At 44.9% G+C, this 22931-nt stretch overlaps 1 protein-coding gene across 1 annotated transcript in view; it reads left to right on the top strand.

Annotated features, from left to right (window-relative positions):
* Positions 1-22931, top strand: part of Sntg2 (syntrophin gamma 2) — a 225607-nt gene that overhangs the window by 122092 nt on the left and 80584 nt on the right. The window contains exons 8-9 of the mRNA XM_038318977.1: positions 1367-1458; positions 10082-10209. Of these exons, the coding sequence (XP_038174905.1) occupies positions 1367-1458; positions 10082-10209 (220 nt within the window). The remainder of the gene's footprint in view (positions 1-1366; positions 1459-10081; positions 10210-22931) is intronic.

The following is a 22931-nucleotide window of genomic DNA, read 5'->3' as shown; positions in this document are numbered from 1 at the left end:
TCCAGATGCCCCAAGGAGCTCTGCCAGCTCACTTCAGCCCGAGGAACGAGATGACGTGATCTAGCACTCACTTGCTGGACAGTGGGCACCCAGTTCTCAATTCCATTCTCACTGTCTTTTCCTACAGGTGCCTGACAGGGAGAGGACCTGCCTTCCTGCTTCATTCTCTTGATAGCGTTATATCTTCACCATGATTCTCAGCTAGTCAGGGATAAGCCCACCCGCTATGCTATCCTCAGCACCTCTGCTTGCTTTCCAAGGGCTCAGAAGGCTTAGCCTCAGGGCTGTCTCTCTGCTCCTGGATTCTGGGGGGTTTCTTATGTGATGTCAGATGTTCAGTTTCTCTGGGAGTCTGGTCATCTGGCAGTGGTGCCTCTATGAGACATCACCACAAAAACGGTAGAACTGACATGCATGATCTGCCAACACTTATTGTCTGTGCAGAAAATAACGGGGCTGGGAGTACTCACAGAATAGTCTTTCTTAGAGTTGCCCTCGGGACCTTGAGTGAATGGCCTGAAGCCTTAGTAATGGCTCCAAGGTTCCCTTAACAATTCTTAATGAAGCTACTAGCTTAGCTTGATTGTTGAACTTGTGTGAAAGCTGGTTGCAAGGTTGTTCTTAAAGAGAGTTAAGGTTATTGGGCACCTGCTCTCTCTGGACTGGGTCAAACGTGCTGAGGGTTAGCCTTTACGTGTTAGCCCTAGGAAAACCTTTCTGAGTCACACCATCTCCTATAACAAGAGGACACTTAGCTGCCAAAGGATGCAGTAGGAAGCTCTATCAGTCACCCAGCAGTGATGGTTACAATGACACATTTTTTTTTTTACAAGTGAATCCATTGCATTTGTAAACAATACACAAATGCGTTTTAGCTCAGTTCTTCATAGATGATGACGGTGTTGGTGGAGGTAGTGTGGCTGATGCAGAGTTATCCCTTCTTGGCCTGCATTGTCTACATTCTCATCCTGCCTGTCTGCAGCAGCGAGAGACCCCAGTGTCATTCACCAGTCAGCAGCTCCAAGGGAATATGGCCTAATAAAGGGAGTGGGATGAGAAACCTTAAGGACACATGGTCCTTTTGGAGACACAGCCCCACTGTGCATCCCGAGAGTGCATGATGACATGACCCGCAAATGATAGCACTAGGACCATTGATGGGGAGACCAGGAAAGGAGGGGAATCCTCTGGCTAATAAAGTAGAGCAGAGAGTCATCCCCAACTTCAGTTCCACATCCCTGAGAGGGACCTAGAAATGGACTGCTGGCTCCAGTGGTGTGCTTGGCTATCTTACATTCATATAGTCAGTCACGTATGATGTCGCTGACCACTACATCTCGAATGAACGCCTCTTGTTTTGTTTCAGGGTCCCCAGGGCCATCCAGTGACCACAGCAGCAGGGCCTCATCGCCTCTCTTTGACAGTGGCCTGCACCTGAATGGACACTGCAGCCACACAGTAAGCACGTGCAATCCCCTGACCTCATAGCTTGGGAACCTCAATCCCAAGGGTCCTCGGTTGAGGGCAAACGTGTCCGTGATCCAGCAGAGGCACAGGAAGATGTTCTGGAAGAAGCAATGAAAACAGGAATTAGTCAGTGCTATTAAAATTACTACCACATAGGCTCTTTATCCTTATACCCGCGAAGACACCTAAAACCAGTAGTTCATAATTGCATGGAAAGTAAACACCTTTCTTCATTTTGAGGTAGAAATCAAAGTAACCTCTGAGTTTCAGGCAACCTTACCAATGGGGCCTCAAGTTGTTGAGGTCTTAAGATTTCCAAAAGACTCACAGGACAGGGTAACAGTGAGAATTTATCCCCAAATTCATAGAACACATCAAGGACGCATGAGCACTGTATGTTTGCCGTGAGCCTCAATTCTGTGCCTCACTTGCCCTATCCCTAAGAAGCTAGAACTGATCTCAGCCCCCAGTGTCTGCTACCCTGGGTCTGCCTCCTAACTCTGGGATCAGCCTCCCTCTGGGCAGGTGGGCTCATTACCCACAGAGAAACAGACTCTTAGCTCCCCACAGTTGGTTTTAGGGTATATTTTATATATTTTATATATGCTTTTCCACCCTAGTGTTCAGGTAGAACTCAGGGGAAAAGTTTCGGATTTGTTTGTGTGATTTCACAATACTATAATTTCTCACTTTAATGGTTTTAATTGCTTTTGGTAATTTAGAATTTGGCTTCTGTAACTAACAGAGAATAAGCAGTGTGCTCACAGGTCGCATCTCCCAGCCTTGGGTCCATAGACAAACAGTACCCTCATTTCCCGGTCTTCACTTGACTTCAGAAATTAGTGTTGAGCCAGGCACGACAGCACACCTGTCGTCTCCCTGCTTGGGAAGCAGGGGCAGAGTATCCGTTGAGCTTGGAAGTATGAAGTAAGTCTGGGTAACATATTGACGTTTAGTTGAGACAAGTCAGCAGAGAAAAGCAAATGGCTCTAGTGGCTGTTGACATGTGCTACCTTAAATGCAGGAGCCATCTATGAACTGGGATGCTCAGAGAGTCAGTTCTGTGTTTCCATCATGATGAGGCACCATTTGTCTGTTCTCACAGTAGAAAACCTGTGAGTGTCCATGGAGCGCTTGCACTGTGGACTATACTTGGGTGCTTGTAAGCTTTCTCGGTGACATGGGACCTGAGATACATGTCTTAGTCCTGCTTCCTGCAAGAGGCGCCTGAAGGTAGAGAAGATACCCAGATAGGAACATAATCACATACTCTCTCTGTCATGGTTGATGCCTGTCTGGAGACACTGGATCACAAGAGCAGGAAAGAAGTGAGCTATGGCTGACGGTGGCATGGTTATTACATTCAACCAGACAATATAACCAGGAGGTGAATAATTACTGTTGCAGAATTTGCCATAACATAGTCGCTGAAGCGGAGAGAAAAATGACAAGATTGACGGATTGCTGGCACGCCTCTTCCCTGAGACGGAGCAGGGAATCTCTGTTTTCAAAATAAGAAATATGTAAGATCTACTATGAATAGTTCTTAAAGGGGGCTGCAGTGCTCCAGTCAAAATAACCCATCATCTCCGACTTCGAGTAGTTACCTTAAATTACATACTGACAGCAATCTTCATTACCTGGTTATTAAAAACTGCTTCCTTTAAAAAAAAATAGTTCCTCCTAAACTGGGGAAGTCAGTGCAAACTTTGAAGTCTAGATGCTGCTCATCTCTCACTCCTATAGCTCTGCACCCTGCAGACTGTTCGTAAGTCTCTTTTTGAAGTTTAAAGTTCAGAGGCCGATGTTGTATTTGTGCTGAGACCAACCTGAGATACTTGATCTATATTTACAGGCCTTGGAGGAAAAAAAAATACTTTCCTCATACTACGTTGGATTTGTTTTCAAACAAATACAGAAGATGTATGTCTTTTTTTCCCCATAAATGAGACCTATTCATAAAAGTCATATAGATAATGATATTCTAAGAAATTTTATTAGTTACTTTTCCCTGTACTGTGACAAAAATACTTCAGAGAAGTAGCTCCAAGGAGAGAAGATTTATTTGGCTCACAGTTTCAAGGAGTTTTAGCCCATCCTGATGGGAAGGCATGGAGGGGTTTGTGGTAGCCGTGCAAGTGGTAGGGGCTTCTTACACGATAAAGATCAAGAAACAGAGACTGTAGGTTAGAGTCTGGGATGTAACCGTCAAAGAGCTTGCTGGGGGACCCCATCTCTAAAGACTCCAGATCCTTTATAAATAGCCCAGAGGCTAGGGACTTGACATTTAAAGTAGAAGCCTATAAGGGAGCTTTTCATATTCAACCTACAGCATCAGTTCACGTTTAAAAATGACTGTAATTTTTATTTAAGGCCCATATTTTAATAAGGTAAGGATCATTTCCAAAATCCATATTGTTTGGAGGCGTAGCGCGCAGATGTCCAGATAAATCTGCTGAGCAGAAGGGACGTTCTGGCCACCCTTCCACAGCCATCCTCTGCGTTTTTGAGTGTCCTCCAGAGGTGGGGGCAGCTCCCTTCAACTCCCTGAGCTTCCTGTTTCTCATCTCTGTTGTAAACACACAGGTGCAATTATGTTTGAATTGATTCCAATTCCTCCAGCTGTTAAAATCACCTTCAATACCACTCTTCAGTTTGCTTCCTGTTCTGGCTGGTTTGCCCCAGATAATAATGGGTACTGGGATGGTGAAGAGTGTGTATGTGCTTGGGATGGGAGGGGGAGGTTACCTGACATACTAATTCAGAATGAAATTATATTTCTTGACTCACTATTCTCTGTCCAGAAGGGGGAAAAATCACAAACTCACTGGTCACAGGAATGCAGGGAGGAGCTATCAGACTTAACTCCCCTGTATCCCCACTCCTGCATAGAAGAGAGGAGGAGGATGGTTCCTGCCCTGTACTGGAGGTTTGTGCTTGCTGTCGGTCTTGCAGCTGAGGTTCCCGGAAGCACCGACTGCTAACTCAGCAGCCGGCTGGTATCCAGGACAGCTTAGAGTCCGCGCACTGGTATTTGGCGGAGCTGCCATGGCATGAGTGGGCAGCTTGTGTGCCAAGCAGTTTTCTGTGCTGGCCCAGGCAAAGTAACCCTTTGTGGAGGCTGGCGGTAGTGACCGCCTGGGAGCGCCTGTGCTGTTAGGAGTCTCAGGGCTAATGTCTCAGAGCAGAAGCCCACGTGGTAAAGAAGTGGGGCTCATCTTAGGAGAACCCCGCAGAGAAGGACGTGTGAATATCCTTGCTTACACGAACAGAATGTTCTCTGAATGTCGTTTCTCTGTCATGAAATGTGAACTGTGGCAAGCGCTCTCTGCTGGTGGAGTCGTCTTGGGTTTATGGCAGTTCCTGCCCGGTGTAGAAACAGCAAGGAATTAGGCTTAGTTTATACACTGCATTTAGAAGCAGGCATCAGTTACCCTTTAATGGTATAGATGTGAAGTATATTCCCAGTTAAACAGTCCTATGTTAAAGGAAGGAACCCAGATGCTGCATCCAGTCAATCAAAGGTGGTTTGAGCATCACCTGATAAATGGATTAGTATGCCAACAGAGCCATAATATGATGATATCGGGATGGGGTGGAAGCCACTAGGTGGTGCCTGGTTGAAAGTGGTAGCTATGACTTTGAAGGGTTTATCTGGTCCTGGCCCCTTCCTGTTGCATCCTCTGCTTCCATGATGCCCTGAGGTCAGCAGCTCTCTCCCACGTTCTGGTTGCTCAGTTGAATACCTAGTCCCCAGGTAGTGCTGTTATTTGGGGGTAGTTATGGAACCCTTTTTTACACAGCTGGCAGGTGCAGGTCTCTGGGGTTCTAGCCAGGTAACTGCTGCCTGCCATGTGCCTGCTGCTCCAATAGCAAGCTTTACTGCTACATGCCTTCTCCGCCATCCTGATCTGTGCTCTCAAACTGTGAACCAAACGGTCGGCCCTCCTCTAAGCTGCCAGGTATTATTCACAGCTCGGAGGCAAGTAACTGATATTCAGCACCACAGTCTTCCGCCTCAGCAGTGGAGCCAACCTTGAACCATAAGCTCCGAAACAGCCGAAAGAAATGGCTCCTTCTTTTTCCTGGCTGTTTTAGCATAGCAACCAAACGACTGACACACCTCTCCTCTCAGCTGTGGGAAGAAACCCCAAGCATTTGTTGTGCCTCCTTAGTCTTCTGCAGCAGAGCATCCTAAGAATTTACTGAGGCAGGTGGAGATGGCAGCAAATCCACCGCCCATAGCATGTTCCCCTTCCACCTGGTTTACAGTTTAGACTCCTCTAAATACCTCTGAGAACATAAAAGCAGAACAACCCTGTGTCTCCATTAAGACCTTGCCTTTGCAGTCACTCTGCGTTGTTTCTCTGCAGCTTTGGCCACACACTGCAGATGTGGGGACTCTGGATACCATTGGGCCCTGACACCCTTCCTTCCTGGCTGCCCTCCCACCATAGTCAAAGTGTAGGCAGAGCCAGGTATCCAAGAAGCCAGGCATGGCGGAGGGTCAGGCGTGCAAAGGGCCAGCATTGATGGAGTAAGATTTAACAGGACAGGTTGTGTACAGGGTCAGATGTGCACGAAGCTTGGCATCCACGGGGCAATGCACATACAAAGCCAGGACTGACGGGGCAAGAATCTAGACAGCCATCCCTTCCCTGGTAGTAAAGGTTTTTGAGTGTTTTCATAGTAGAGCAAGGTTGTCCACACGCCTCAGTTTTCTTTATCACCCACTATTCTCTCTTTGTCAGATGCTATATCCTAGAAAATCAGAGGTCGGAATAGCTAGAGTGGGCTGTGCACACATGAAGCAAAGGATGGATGCAAAGTGCTGACAGTAGAGTAGGCATCTCTGTTCCTTGCTGTGGGTCTCCCTGCCAGACGTCACCCAGACACTGTCACCGGCACTCTTGCACAGAGAGGAGACACAGCAGCAGTGTCACTTCTCACAGAAACCTTTTCCAAATGCTTTTCAGGTCCTTATAAATAACAGTTCCCTCTGAGGAGAGAGCCGCCCCAGTCCCTGTGGGGAAGGCACGAACCGCACACACGGAGAGCATCTTACGGCTTTCACTTTCAATCAGGGCTTCCCTGGGTCATCAGCTTTTCTCTGTTCTGGTCAAATATTGCTCCTTTTTTATTATGTTTGTGCTGTTTTGTTCTCTAAAATCACATTACCAAGGACTCGCAGCCCCAGCAGGATTCGAGAAGATAGAAATTGCAACCTGAGACCCACAGGCAGGTTTTGTCTGCTGAGCAGCCATTATTATTTTAAATGGAACATGAAGTGTCCACACAGTTAGAGACAGACTCTTATCCTAGGTTAGTGATTATTTATTGATCAAAGCATTTTTAAGGACTGAAACCATTCTATGGTTATCTACAAACAGCATCAAGATATGGGAGCACCCTTATAATGAGCTTCAGGCAAGACATGCGCACACCATACGAAAGGCTGTTTGGGGACATTTTGTTTGCATTCAAACTGACACTTTGCACACTCCCTTCATGGTAATCTCTACCGAGTAATGAATTTTAATTTGCATATTGCATCAATATCCACGAGCCATACCTTCAGCAAATCCTCAGGCACTTTTCTAGTGCTTTATAAAATTGATTTCATAGAAATAAATATGATACAAAGAGATTATGGGGGCTTCCCTTATGATTGCCGAGTGTGTTTTATCAACGTCTGAGTCTGGCAGGAAGTCACAGACTGTGCTCAGGTGAAGTCAGGGCCGGACACGAGTTACTGGCAGGGTCTAGACATCCCTGGCTTATTGTGGCTTTACCAGCCACACTTCAGGCAACATCACTTGATGTTCATCTCCAAGGTGAAATTATTTTAAACATTGTCAAGCACTGCATTTTATTACAATGAATGGAACGTTGAGTTAGAAATTGTTTACAAAATGACGTCAATGCTATGTAAGGGATGCGTATGTAACTCAGAAACACGGGAAGGTGGGGAGTTTTTTCTTGGAACACATCAAGGTCTAAGAGGAGCAGAGGATGCTCTCTGGAGTGACAGCCACACCAAGGCAGTCTTCCGTGATGCTGCTCTAAACCGCAGTGTCACGGTAACCCGGATCCTGAAAGCAGAGTCCACGCTCACATCCATTATCAGTAAACTGAATCTCATTGAAACTGGACTGGGAGCTTGTCTTTGAGAAATTACCTATGTGATTTATATGCACAGGGAGGTTTTCAAGTCAATAGGCTGCGTTTGTCAGACATAGACCTGGAAATCTAAACGGCCAGCCCAGGCTTCCTGTGCAGCATAATTCTCAGACAAGAAAATCCCAAATGACAGGAGCGAGCAGTTAAAAAAGCATTAAGCTGGATAAAGCAAGGCCCTTGCTTTCAAACCGCAAGAGCCAGGTGGTTGAAGGCTGTCAGCCCTGACAGCGAGGCAGGGCACAGGAAAGCACCCCTCTAGGGGTCGGCTTTGGGACAATAGAGACGAAACAATGCGCTGTTCGGCTGACTTCAAAGGCAAGGGGACAGGTGCAGATTTCTGACTTAGCTGGACTCTGGGACAAAGAATAAATAACCTGCCACATTTCAGGGGAAAATCAGGAGAATGAGTAGCTCCGTTATCTTGCAGATTCCTCAAACAAACACGCAGGGAAAAGGCTGCTTAGGGGTCAGAGAAAAACACAGGTGATCGCTGTCAAGTTGGATGGTCTGAGGTTCCCCTGTGCTTGGAGTGGAGGTGCAGTTGACTCTCTGGACATTCAGAGAGGTGACACCTTAGACCCTTATCTGCTTCTTTTCTTGTCACAGTTGCAGAATGCCTCGCGTTCCCACATCTTCTGATGTGATGTTGGGGTGTCGGCATTCACCCTCTCTGGTTAGATAAGCATCTCTCAACTGCTAGTAAAAGCCACTGTCTAAAGATGTAAGACAGGCCTTTGCCATCAAGGAGCCAGGTTCAGAGTACCATCTCAGCTAGTACTCGGTGGCTGGTTCAGCCTGATGCAGTTGGACATGAGACTTGTAGGAATTTAGCCTAAAGCATCATAACCATCAACATAGTGTTTAGTCTGCTGGATTGTTGGGCCGAGACAAAGCCTAAAATATTTTAGTTAATCCATGTGTGCTCTAAAGGAAAGCACATTTCTACCAGTTACTATTCTTGTTAGCACGTCCTTCCTTTCACCAGCAAAACCTGCTTCCTATTTCCTGAATAATTATCAGAGCGTGGTATCTGATTCAGAAGGCAGAACAGGAAGTCTGGCAGGGCCCCTCTGCTGTGTGACCCTTTTGGATACAATGCGAGGGGGCCAATCCAATTGTTCGTTCATAATTATTGTGTCACAGCTGCTATGTCTTAGAGATTGCCGGCTGTTAGCAGCGCCCAAGGGTGAGCTTCCAAAATGTTAGTATCATTTAAGTCTATGAGGCCCCCATGCCCCAGTCCTATCCCACATGGGAGAACACAAGCACGCGTGCACGGAACAGGGGAGTTAGGCGTTTTCTGCAAGCTCACAGTCTGCCTTGCTGTTGCCAGAGTGTTTTACCCTCCACATCCTCAGGGATAGATCTTTTCAGCCTTAGGTCCAGGAAACTGGACCAAGGAACTTCACCAAAACCAGACCTGTATGGTGAGGCTCCTGGTCAGGTTCCAGTGTGACTCTCAATGAAGATCTTCACCTGAACATAGGAGACTAACGGAGAAGCCACATCTCTCTTACCTGGCAGGTGTTATGGGCTAGGCTGATCACAATGAACACTGTCTCAAGAAGGCAGAAAGTCCCCCCACTCCATAGTGACTTTAAAATGGGCAGGCATGCACATCCAGGCCCTGCACTAGAGTGTCTCCACCGTTGAGAGGCCACTCAGCTATGCGGTTTGTCTGACTTCGTCTCTAGAGCCAGGGATTTGGTTACTTTGTTGTTTATTCTCTTCGTAGCAGATGCCATGATTCTTTTTGTGTTGCAAAGGCATTTTATGAGTCAACGCTTACCATTCCGTTAGACAAAGTTTCATCACAGTTCCCTTCAAAGGTGGCTATTGTCTGAGGATGAAAGCCCTGACCCTCAGGACCTCCAAAACCTGAACCTTAAGTGGGAAGAGCTGTAGTCACTCATTAAGCGACTGTGTCCCTCTCAGGTCAAGAAGAGCTGTGACTTCACATCTCTCTGGATGTCTAACAAAGAAGCAAGCCCCACCATGCCTGGCGTTGGTCTAGAAATATATCTCGTAGCTGGGATTCATTTAACGTTGGTAGAAGCAATTCCATTTTTGCACACAATACTGGGGCACTGACATCCATCAGCTCAGTTCATTTTAAACTTTCTCCTAAGTTTCCACGATTTTTAAGTTAAGTTCTATCGTGACTATGAGTTTCTCCTCCAAATACAGTTCTCTCTGCCCTCTCCTTTAGCTTTCTCCCCATCTTTGCAAAAATACTATTTAAAAATCTATTTTAAAGGCTTTTATAGTCAGTACGATTGCTGCTTTCTGCCTGGATCTCTGGGAAGTGATCTTGTGGGCTTTCTTCAGTTGAAGTGGGCTAATCTGGGTGTTGTGGGATGGGTGCCTCAGCTATAAGCCTCTCCAGAGAGCAGTGTTCTGACTGTGTCAACTGACTCTTGTTTATTTCACACAGGCTCCATCATCACCTTCCTCACCCATAGCTAATGAACCAAAGTATGAGAAGCGCTGGCTAGACACCCTGTCAGTCCCTTTGTCCATGGCGCGGATCTCCAGGTATAAAGCTGGAACGGAAAGACTCAGGTATGTGATCAATGTCGGAGGAGGGGAAAACTGATGAAGCTGGCACTGCAGGGAAAGGCAGTGAACTCATCAGGGTGGGAATGTCTGGCAAACCCCTCATTCTGAGAATTTCATCCACTGCTTCAGTGTCTGATATAGCACAGTTGGTAAGCGCGGGCATTGTCTCTGCAGTGTAGCATTTGAGGAGGTATTGAAGGCCAAGAGGAAAGGAATGCAAAAGCAATTGGAGTGGTTGATCTTCATTTTATTTTATTTTTTTAAATAGAAGCTGTTTTCCCTTCTAGCAAGAGCAATTGTCCATGCTTAGGATATAGTCCAAGAAGAAGAAATTCTGTCTTCAGCATTAAGTATCAACAGAATAGGTTCAATTATAAAAGATTGTATACTTTTTCTAAATTGCAAATAGATACTGAAAAGCCATTTAACCTTAGTGATCTTCATTTTCCTCATAAATAAAGTAAGAGGGTCAGGCCAACTCCTGTGTTCAATAAATGTTACTTGTTTGGAAGTCATGTTAACTATGTAGTTTCAAGAAGTATCTGTGAAGCCTCATGTACATTTCCAGGTAGGCTGAGAGTCCAGAGCTCCTTGCTTGAGTTTTGAGAGAAGCCAGATGCAGGGAATGGTGACCTGCCTACCAGTTTCAGTTAGCAAAGGCACAGCATAAACATCTTGTTGTCCACTGAATCCTGTGTTAAAATATGTGTGTGGCTGAACGGTTTGACATGTGGAGTGGGTATAGTGTTGTATAAAGTTGCACTGTATGGTGAGTGCTGTGAGCACGTATGTGTTCTCAGGCTTCTTTTGTATAGATACATGATGATCTATGTATTTATGGGGGGCAATGTGATTTTTCACACACAATATGTGATGAATGAATCAGGATAATGACCTCAAGATTTGTTGTTGTTGTTAGGAGTGGAGAGTTGGCTTAGTGGTTAAGAACCTATACTGTTAATCCAGAGGACCTAAATTTGGTCCCCAGGACCCACATTGTATTTTATAACCACCTGTAACTCCAGCTTCATGGAATCCAGCAGCATCTTCTGGTTTCCACAGGCAACTGTACCCACATGAGCATGTCCCTAGACTCTCCACATGCATAGTGCACATTTCAAATGAAAAGAAATCATTTCTTTATTTAGAAGGTGTGGGAGCAAATGGGTGTGAGTACCAGCAGCAGCAGGAAGGGGGAGATTGGGAGTGTGCAGAGTTTGTCTCTTAAAGGGACAGGGAACCCAGGTGACAGGGCCAGCATAATTGTAACATTCCTAATCCATGAAAACTCAGTATAACTACATCTACCTTTAATTTTATTCATCAATGCTTTATAGGTTTTAATGATCAGACCATGAATTTCCTTAAACTTGCTCCTGTTTTATTATTTTGCAAAGGCAATTGTTTCTTTAATTCATTTTTGTACAGTTTGTTCCCAGCGTTCAGAAACACTACTGGTTTATGTGTGCTGATTTTGCATCTTCTAGCTGTCGTGAGCCCATGTGTCAGTTTGAATGGCTTGTGTGCATGTGTTGATGTGTGTGTATATGTGTGAAGTCTTTTGGTGTTTTCTGTAAGTTAGCTCAATCCCATTTCTTTCTTTCCTGTACATATGTGTAGATTTCCCCTTTTCTTGCCTACTTCCTGTGTAGTATTCCCAGTGCTGTGGCAAACAGAGGTGGTGAGAATAGACATCCTCTCTTGTTCCCAGTTACAGAGGAAGTATTCACCATTGCATCGAAGAGCATGATGTGTGCTGTGGTCTTTTACACTCCTTGGTTTTTTTGAGGAATAATCCATCCCAATTTTTTTGAGAATACTTTTTATTATGAGATGATATCGGATTTTGTCAAAAGCTTCTTCTGTATATATTAAAATGGTCATGTGACTTTTACCATTCATTCTCCTGGCATGGTGTGTCATGTTTATTGTGTATACTTAATAATCCTTTCATCTCATGGACTAATTCCAGTTGGCTACATGAATGATCATTTAATTATTCTGTTGAATGTGTTTGTCAATGTGGATGTGTTCCTTACACTAGTGTTTTCTTGTGCCTTTCTGGCTTTGGGATCAGACAAAGGGTAATGGTAGTCTTTTGGAATTACCTTAGATGTGTTCTGTCTTCGCTGATTCTTTAGAAGAATTTGAGACGTGCTGATATTCCTTTTAGAAGGTTTTATAGAACTCAGTAATGCCACCAGGTCCTTACATTTTCTTTGATGAGAATCAAAATTCTTGATTTGGCTCACTAAGGTTTTCTCTCTCACTATGATTCCGTCTTAGTCATGTGTGTGTTTCTTGGAACTTATCTTCTAGATTATCCAAATAATTAGTATAAATTGCTCTCAATTGCCACATATGATCCTTTGTGTTAGTTACTATAGGTTATTTCCAGTATCTTCTTGTTCATTTCTGATTTACATTTCTTTTTTAATCTTTCTAAATTCTTATCAATTTTATCCTTTCGAAGAATCAATGTATAGTTTTATTATACTTTTAGTTGCCTTTATTTATGCCTTATCTGTTTTTATTGTTCTTGTTTGGGGGAGAAATATATGCACACAAATACACACACAGGCACACACACCATACACACACAAATACCCACAAATGTCATTTTCAGTTCCTGTTCTCCATGAACTGAGACAAGCCTGTCTGTACGCAGCTTTGTAGAAGGTGGGGGGTGGTGATCCACAGTGCCCCTACAGGCTCTCATGCTGACATTGTGACTGTTACTGCTATAGATCTTGAGGATCATGAACATAGTGTGTGTGTGTGTGTGTGTGTGTGTGTGTGTGTGTGTGTGTGTTAGAAATGGAATTTATTAGGTTGGCTTACACATGGGGAACAGGGTAGTCCAGTACCTGCCTAAACACTAGAGAGACCTAAGACCTGGTAGCTGTTCAGTCTGTGATGCTAGAGGCCTCAGAAGTCCCAGCCAGCATCAAAAGCCTGAAAGTTCCCCGAAAAAGTCACCGGTGTCTAGCTTACCTGGAGAGAATGGAAAAGCTGGAGTTTGGCGTCGGTGGAGGCTGGCAGTAGGGTGATAAACACACCCTGTACAGGAGGAAGTAGAGGCAGGCATTCCTGCTTTAGTCTCGGGCTTCTTCTTCAGTCGCAGCTGCAAGCTGTTACGTGCCATCAACCGTGGGGCAAAACTGATAAGCTTTCCCGTTCATGTTCATACATTTTTGTGCATTGTTTAGCATTTTGTTCCTAACAGATTGGCGAATCCTTTGAGCACTACTGTGATCATCACGGTGATAACTCCTTCAGCCTTTAGTCCAAAGGACAGCCTTGTCAGGCGTTGTATTCCCACTTGGTTTTTTTTTTTCCTTCTAATACTGTAAATGCAGCATTCTGACTCCCAAGAGGATGTGGTTCCTCCTGAGATTTTTGGCCAAGAATCTGAATGCTGTCCTCTTATAGATGATACTTCTGTTCTCTTTTGCTGCTTCAGAATTCTCTCTCTTGAGAATTGGATTAATATGACTGGCTCTGCTACTTTGAATTGATTACTCTGGGGATATCTCAAGCTTTCTACACCCAGATCTCTCTAGACTCAGGATATCTCCCGACATTGCTTTCTGCCTGTTGCTTCTTCCCTCTCCATCTGGAGCTCCCATCGTGATCTATCAACTCACTATGATTTATTTATTCTTTCTACTTTCTTGCTTTTCCCCACTCATCGCCTTGTTAAAATAACCTGTGTTTTGACTTCACTGCTTTGTCTTTTGCATGATTAAATCAACTGTTTGAACTGCATCTGTAGCAGAAGCCACAGTTGATGGACGTGAGCGTTCTAAGGGGCATGCATCCTCCTTTACCCTGGATAGGATGGACTGCACCAGAACTGAGTTCTCTGGGGCTAGTGTGAAGGATTTTGCGCAAACCTGGTGCTGGGTTCATAGACTGGAGGATCTTCCTCTGGGTCTCTGATAACACTAATGAAATGCTGGAAAGATTGGCTCACAGTGTTCTCATCTGTGCCTGAAAGGAACCCAAGCCCAGACAGCAAGGGCACCGTGGGAGACATTTCCTTCCAGTCTCATCCAGGCCAACCTTTCTTGGTGCATAACCGTAAAGAACTGGAACTAAGATCCAAGTCTTTGAATCTCAAAGGAATTGCTACAGGACACTGTCAGACAAGCCTGTCCTAGAGACCTCAGAAGCATCTCCCTCTAGAGCTCTGGAAATGGCCTAGCTGCTCCTTGACTGGAGTTGGGGGTGCCTACCTGAGCTCCAGACCTGTTAAGGTCTACTAGAAATTAAAACCAACAGGCCTGGCCCAGTGTCAGAAGTAGGTAGGTGTCTCATGTGGATTGCTTTGTTTCCTGGACCGTAGCCCAAAAGCCTTCAGAAACACTCAGGAGCCATTCAGCATCAGCTATGAGCAGGTCCTGGTACAGTTAGCCATGTCTCCCCCTAGGTCCATATGTTTGTAGGACAGAGCTGGCCCCACAGCTGAGGGACCACACTGAGTCATGGGGAAACTCTCATATCATCAAAACTTCTTCTATGGCCCTGGTGTGAGACTCTCTCTTGCTGGAATGGTTTTCTAAACAGACTCTGTCCCAGTTATGGCTGTGATCAAGCCCTTTGGGGGTTAGGCCATTTTAAGACTATACCACACAAGATAGAGAGTAGTTGTTCACTGAGAATCTGAGGGCAGAATATGTGAATATGAAACTGATACATGCCAACTGCCAGCATGTTCTCAGAGGGTCTCAGCAGAGGGCAGAGTAGGCTCAACTCTGTAAATGCAGGAAGATGCCTGTGACCCTACAGCCATGTCACATTGCGGACGGCTCAGCCCCATACCGCAACTTTGAGTCCTGGGCTGGCTACCAAGATGCCTCTCGCAAGCACAGCTTGACCACTGATCACGGCTATGAAGAAGGCTAGCTATTCGTGGAGGGAAGCTAACATTTCGCTTAGCTCTACCACACTGATTTTCTACCGTGGAACAAATCAGTGATGCATAGCCACTGACATATGTCCGTTACTACCTCTTACAGACCCTCAGCCAGCCTGGCTTAGACAGTCACTGTCTGGGTTCATGCAAAGACCAAGGCATTGGTCTTGCTGGTCCAATCATCAAGGCGAAAAAAACAAGAGCAAAAAGTGTGCCAGCAGACATGGACAATCTTTCTAATAGTGAAGAATATGTAGAAAAGCTGAGCAAAGGGGTTGTGAAGCCCAGAGGCAATGCTTTGAGAAGAGAGTCAAGGTTTTGAAAAGGAGGCATGGACTGGGACCTACCTGGGGTTGCCCCAGCTGCCCTCTGGGGACTGTGATGGGGGCTGTTTGCAGATGTTCCCAGCTGTTGTTCTTTCTGAACAAAAGGAATGAGAGACAAGAGGAACACTTCACTGCTTCCTGAGATGGTTTTGTGAAAGCAAGGTAAAGCCTAACCACAAGTATAGAGGAGCTGGGAGATGCCTTGAGCAGATAAAGGTGACTGTCCCCAAAGAAAAGCAATTAATCACCCATTTGACTTGATTAATAATCTATAGGTCTATAAAGAGACATACCTCTGGAAAGGTCTGTAAGGATAGTTCCTTGTAGAAGGAGGAGCAGCGGGCCTGCTTTTCATCCCACCTGGCTCCCGCATGGCTAGCTTTACACCCAAAATAACAACACACAAATTGTATTCTTTTAAACACTGTTTGGTCCATTATCTCTAGCCTCTTACTGGCTAACTCTCACATCTTGATTAACCCATTTCTAATCATCTGTGTACCACCACGAGGTAGTGGCTTACGAGGAAAGATTCTAGCCTACATCCGTCTTGGGTCAGAGAAGCATGGCAATTGACTCATTTCCCTTCTTCCCAGCATTCTGTTCTATCTACTCCACCTACCTATGTTCTGACCTATCAGGCCAAGCAGTTTTCTTTATTAATTAACCAATGAAACAACAGATAGACAGATGACCTTCCTTCATCAGTTCCTAGGAGGATTAACCAGGAAAGGAAGTCACCTCCGAGTGGGAGGCACCTTCCGTTGGCAACCCAGATACAAGGAAGTCCAAAGGGAAAGCTGCTCCCTTTACCTAGTGACCTTCGCTCTCCACTAGTGAGTGTGTTTATTCTGTTGCTGTTGCTGCCATCCTTCACTGATACTGGAACCCCTTTTCAGCCTTCCATTGTGGACTGAGGACCAGTGGCTCTTCAGAATCCTCCGGGATACACCAGGAACTAAGGCATCCATCTTTATGAATTGAGTAGCTACCAGGTTCCTCACCTCTCCAGAATGCAGGCATCATTGGACTACGTAGCCAAAACTTTGTAACCTAATCTAATAAATCCCCTTGGAGATGGATGGATGGATGGATGGATGGATGGATGGATGGATGGATGGGAAGATAGATAGATAGATAGATAGATAGATAGATAGATAGATAGATAGATAGATAGATAGAGATATATATATAGAGAGAGATATAGAGAGAGAGAAATATAGAGAGATAGATAGACTAGAATAGATAGATTTCCTATTGGTTCTGTTTCTCTAGAGAACCCTAGTGCACAAAGCTAAACAGTACAGGAACCCACAGTCACCTACCACCCTGTGTTACATGATTCATTCCAAGAGGCACCGTTCCTATTCTCCCATACAGAGGACCCATTTCCACAACTTTTGTTTTATGCTAGCCTTGAAAAGAATAAGGAGTCATTGATCTTGTTCTTTCTGCACATCAGAAAAGGGGGCAGGAAGGAAAGGAGGAATGAGAATGGGAGGAAGTAAAGACGACAACTTTGGGTCCCATTGCCCCATCTGTCCAGATTCTGAGAAGAACAATGATGACTTGTTTCATAACTCAGGGAAAACCCCATTTGTTTTGAAGTGCTTCCCTTACATAAGAAGAACCAGCGAGGACCAGATGGGCTTGGTGGAGTCAAAGCAGAATGTTTGGGCATGTTGTAGATAAGCACGTTTCGCAAAGTGATAGTGCAAGTCACAATTTCCTGATAAATGCTTCGATCTGTTTTGCAAAAGATGGTGCCATGTTTAAACACTCATTCCAAAAATTAAAAAAGAAAGCCTCTCTATAGAATGTGTCAGGCAGTCAAGGTCTTCCAGAGTACAGTGTTCCCAGTGACTGTGAGCCTCTGGGACCAGCTTCACATAGTATTCAGGAAAAGAATCCTGAAAGCCATAGGACTCAGCAGGAAGAGGGCCTGCTGTGAGAGGAAGGAGTGTGGTCCCTGATAGCAAAGATCAGGTCTGCACGGGGAATTGTCTGTACTGGGTCCCTATGGGCACCATTTAGCACGATGTTTATTCTGGAGCTTGGAAATGAGAGGAAGGGAGCAGCAGGCTTAAGCCTTCCTAGGACCAGGGAATCTTCAGTTGGTACCAGGTAGCTTGTTGGATGCCTTTGCAGTGGGGCACTGGCTTGGCTGCCCTCTTCTCCTACACCTTGTCCAGGAAGGACCCCTCTGTAGTGAGAAGCGGCGGGGCTGTGTTCCCGCCGCCCAGTCGCCGGCTAGCTTTACACCCGAAATAATTACACGGAAACTGTATTCTTTTAAAACACTGCCTAGCCCATAGTTTCAGCCTCTTATTGGTTAATTCTCACATCTTCCTTTAACCCATATTTAGTAATCTGGGTAGCACCACGAGGTGTGGCTTACCAGGAGAGATCTTAACCTGCGTCCATCTCGGAGAGGAGCAGCATGGAGACTCACTATCGCGACTGCCTGAAGCGTCTCCCCCACTCTACTTCCTTGTTCCCACAATTCTGTTCTGTCTACTCCACCTACCTAATTTTCTGTTCTCTTAAAGGGCCAAGGCAGTTTTCTTTATTAATTAACCAATGAAAGAAACATAGACAGATAACTCTCCTCCATCATTTCCCCTTTTTCTGTTTAAACAAAAAAGAAAGACTTTAACTTTAACATAGCAAAATTACATATAACAAAACAGTTATCAAGCAAGTATTACAGTTACAATATTTAAATCTATTTTATCTTTTATCATAACTAAGGAAATCTATAACTATCTATTTATTCTTCAACTCCATCAAAGACTCCAGAAGGATATAATATCACCTAAGTAAACAAGTCATTTGTAACTTTCAAACTCTAGAAATGACAGAGACAACTCGCTGCCTAGACAGTCACCCAAAGTTCCTCTGTACCGTTGGGGCATCCATCTTCAGCCTTCAGGCCCATAGTGTCCAGCAGACTTTTTCATGAAGCAGGAAATTCCAAAGACAGTTCAGTCACTTTCTGCTGTGTCCTGCAGAACGTCTCGCAGACTCTTTCATGAATCAGGAACCCCAAAAGGCCATCTCACCTTTAGGCAAGTTCAGCAGTCCTCTTTCTGTGGGTTCCTTGTGTCCAGTTTATGCAACAGTCCAGGCAAGAGCAGTTTCTTGCCCAAATGGCTAACAAACTCCATAAGTAGCCTCTTCGATGCCCATCTTCCTCTTGAAGTAGATTGGTGCTGCCAGGAGCAGACGTGTCTCATTGTCATGAAAAACCCTAAGTTATTAAAACATTAAATGCCATATTCTGCAGTCTTTGAAAGATATGAAGAATGCCTATCTGAAATATATCTATGCACATCTAGAAAATGACTAACATGACTACAAGCTTGACTATTAATCGATGATTATCCATTAACAACCTATATTTCCTAATTATACATTACATTCTTTAAAATGAACTACAATCACAATAGCTTAATCAAAATCAGAAATACATATACATATACCAAATTGACCTTAAAATCCATACCAATGCAAATTATTCATATCTATATCATATCCCCCTTTAAATGTAAAAGAACATTTATAAACAATATTTGGGAATGTGGGCGCAGTTATTTCTCTCCAAACTGCTTCCTGCTGAGTGGGGGCGTTGTTATTTAGGTCTTTCATGGTATAACCTGTGTGCTAGGTTCCTCTCAGTTGGCAGTTGAGTGAAGTAATTTTTTGAAGATGTTCACAGCAACCTTTCAGGAGGGCGTGGTCTATCATACCATATTGGGATAGAAGCAATCCACAGAGTCTCGTCCTCTGTGAAAACAAAAGAAGAAACTCTTTTCCAAAGCATCATGTTCTTAGATCCAAATCCTGAAGTCATACCGTTAAGATGTCCATTCTGGTCTAGCCTGGCAGCCCATATAATGAAATGTCTCTCTGTACTTAGCTCCTTTACAGTCAAAAAAATCAAAGAAAACACAACAAAATACATAATCCAGACTCTCTGTGAATTTTCCATTTTTACGTGGCTTATTTTTACTCTATCACTTTACTTCTTTTAATCTATAACTATCTGTACTCTGTCTCTTTAAAGACTTTAACCTTTTTTTTAAGGCATTAACTTTATTCTCTATATTTTCTTTTTCTCTCTTTTAAGCCTACGTGAGCCATTTAAAGGCCTTCTATGACTGAATCTTTTCTATTGTGAATCTGTAATTTTTTACTATCCAGGAGCATTTCTTAAAAGGTTAACCACTTCTTAAAATAATATGGTACTGCCTGTTTACAGCCAAGTCTAAATCTTAACTGCGCTGTTATTATGGTAATTGCGATAGACCTGTCTGAGCTCAGCACAATTCAGCATGGCGGAGCAGAGCCAGAGCTGCTACTGCCTCAGTCATTTGGTGTCCCTGAGCTGCACACAGTTACAGGTACACAGCAGTCCACATTGGAGCTGCACTCAGCAGTTTAATTTTGATACTGAGCGTGCAGCACAGAAACTCTTTTAATCCAAGTCACAGCCGAATCTGACGCGCAGAGCACAGCGCAGTCTGAAAACACCTCTCTCTCTATGGCGGCAGGAATCCGCAAATGCTGTCCTGCTCGCCTAAGCCTGATTCCGCCATCTGCCCAGGTGCAGGCAGGGAGCAGTGAGCCATTGGCATGGTCTCAGAGTACTTTTTTTCCCCCGATCCCAAGCGGGCACACAAACATCCAGTCCATAAAAGCCACTGAAATGGTTTATAGCCAGAATTTGCACTGGCAGCACAGCACCAGGAAGCCGTGTTTTAAAATGACTCAGCTTTTTCTCTGCCGCTATTGCAGAAACAGAAAATCTCTCTACGGCACGTCCAGGCAAACAGCAGAAAGCTGTGTTAAACTCTCTCTCCTTTATTTAAAGCCCTCTCAGGTTAAAAACCTGAGTGGATTTAGTCACCACGTTGGAGCGCCAATCTGTAGTGAGAAGCGGCGGGGCTGTGTTCCCGCCGCCCAGTCGCCGGCTAGCTTTACACCCGAAATAATTACACAGAAACTGTATTCTTTTAAAACACTGCCTAGCCCATAGTTTCAGCCTCTTATTGGTTAATTCTCACATCTTCCTTTAACCCATATTTAGTAATCTGGGTAGCACCACGAGGTGTGGCTTACCAGGAGAGATCTTAACCTGCGTCCATCTCGGAGAGGAGCAGCATGGAGACTCACTATCGCGACTGCCTGAAGCGTCTCCCCCACTCTACTTCCTTGTTCCCACAATTCTGTTCTGTCTACTCCACCTACCTAATTTTCTGTTCTCTTAAAGGGCCAAGGCAGTTTTCTTTATTAATTAACCAATGAAAGAAACATAGACAGATAACTCTCCTCCATCAACCCCTCTCTGCCTGGGGACCCTACAACCTTGCGGCAGCAGCAGGTGATAGGATTGCTGTTGCTTTTGCGAAGCACTGCCTTTAAATTCACAGATAACTTCATTTTATAGACAAAAGACTGACAGAAGCAATGCCTTGCTACATGTACTCCTGATACCTGCTGTGTGCCAGCTGCTCAGTGGGCACATAAATGAACCAGTGTTCTGTGGAAGCCACAGAGACTTCTGATGGACTTCGGTCACTGCTACTCGGCTAGTAACCATTTGTGCATAATTGTCCTGATCTGAGTCTATGTGGGTTCATAAGCAAAATGCTGCTACAATTATCCCCTCAGCTCTCCCCACACTCACCTCTCCTGCTGCCACAGCCAGTTATCTGCCTTCTAGATTGACTCACATAATCGTTTCACGTAATTCCTCCATGCCTGACTCCCTTCAACTCTCTGCATCTGTCTCTCTGCCTGCATCCAATGTCAGTTTCTCCATGTAGAGTCTTTCATTTCTATCTCTGAGGATGATTCATCTTGACTGCAAGGGATTAGTGCCCCATGTGCTGATGGACCCTGAATCCTGCACTTTCAGACACAAAGATCGCTTCTTTGCCACCGTGCAAGATAAAACTCATCACGAGTCCCCTCCCATTTGAAGGCTGAGTTGATTCTCCTTTCCTTTGTGGGTAGAGATTTAATTGGCTCTCAAGGTCTGAAATGGAAATAAATAGGAAGAGGTTTTAAAGCTGGAAGAATGTATTCACAATGGATGAAAGAGGCATAACAACCGGCATGGCTTTCTCCCCAGAGCTTGCCCCTGGCTTCCCCCGGTGCTCACGGATCTTTCATCTCCGTCAGTGGCAGACTGGCATCCGACTCCTCTTCTCCTGACCCACTGCTGTAGGACCATCTGTCCTCAGTTTACCGTATCCCCATCTTCGCAACAAAGTTAAGGAAACCTCAGTGACAGGGGATTTAGCAGTAGTAAAGAAAGGGATCCAGTCACTGCTTCTTATCCAGGAAAGTTAATAGGTCCAGAGAGACTTGATTGGGAGAGGAGATGAAGAAGGTTCTAGAGGCACGGACTCTGTCCCAGTGTGTAAAGTGACCTTGAGGCTCATGCTAGCTACTTCACTGTAGTCTGAACTCTACGCTGCACAGGCAGACACCTGACAGCGTCAGCAATCTGCCTTCCACCATGGACTGTGGAGCCCCAGATCAACTACGGTGGCTGGTCCTGGTAACTCTCTGGTGAATTGCCCACTTTGATCTCACATTTAAGAAGTGGTAATAGAGTTCCCAATGGGGTCTTTGAAAGGACACTGATGTCGATAGACCTTTGGTCTGTCACCCACAAAGACCAAGGAGACTCTTCTGCCCAGATTCCTTTTCTGGCGTAGACTGTCTTGCCTGTGAGGCATGGAGAGGAGACACCTTAAGCTACACTTTGCAAATGCATTCTGCTTCTTGCTTAGCTTAGATCTGATCCTATGAAGGTAAAGAGTTCTCCCCATATCAATTTTGTAGCATAGAGGTGTTCTTTTTCTTTACCTAGATAAGGTCCTGTTCAAAGCTCCTGCCGGTTTCCCAGGCAGCCATTTGACTTCTGTGCATCTATCTACAGTCTGCAGCTGCAGTCTTGCCCCAGAAGGAAAGAGTAAAATGACAGCCATTGGCCATCATAGCCAACGTAGTATAACCAAACCCAAAACAGACACCAGGTTCAAACGGATTGTGAGGTTGGGGAAGAATGAACCATGTGCCCCTGGAAACAGCGGTTGCCATGGTTTCAATGCACAGGGATCTTACAGTTTCTCCAGATCAGACATCTTCACTGTCAGGAAGCTAAGAGAGTCCTTTCTCCTGACTTGACTGTGGGCCCTTGACTTTGCCAGCCTGGGCTTATAAATCAGCTTGGGCAAGTGATTAGCACGTACACATCAGTTTCTAAATCTCAGTAGTGGCCCCTTCTTCATATGGTGAAGGTAACGCCACTGCACTGTTTGAAAACTGATGCACCATGTTTTATTTACAAAAGGAAGGGTTGCTGCTAGCTGGCTCCCTTGATTGTTTATAGAATGTGTGAGCATCTTCAAATTTCCTCCATATTATTAAACCTTCTACTTCAAAGACTTACAGAGAAATACAGGGAG

The sequence above is a fragment of the Arvicola amphibius genome, chromosome 2, assembly GCF_903992535.2.
Source record: "Arvicola amphibius chromosome 2, mArvAmp1.2, whole genome shotgun sequence".
Lineage (NCBI taxonomy): Eukaryota > Metazoa > Chordata > Mammalia > Rodentia > Cricetidae > Arvicola > Arvicola amphibius.
Note: the sequence above shows the minus strand (reverse complement) of the source record. Positions and strands in the feature narration are given on the sequence as shown.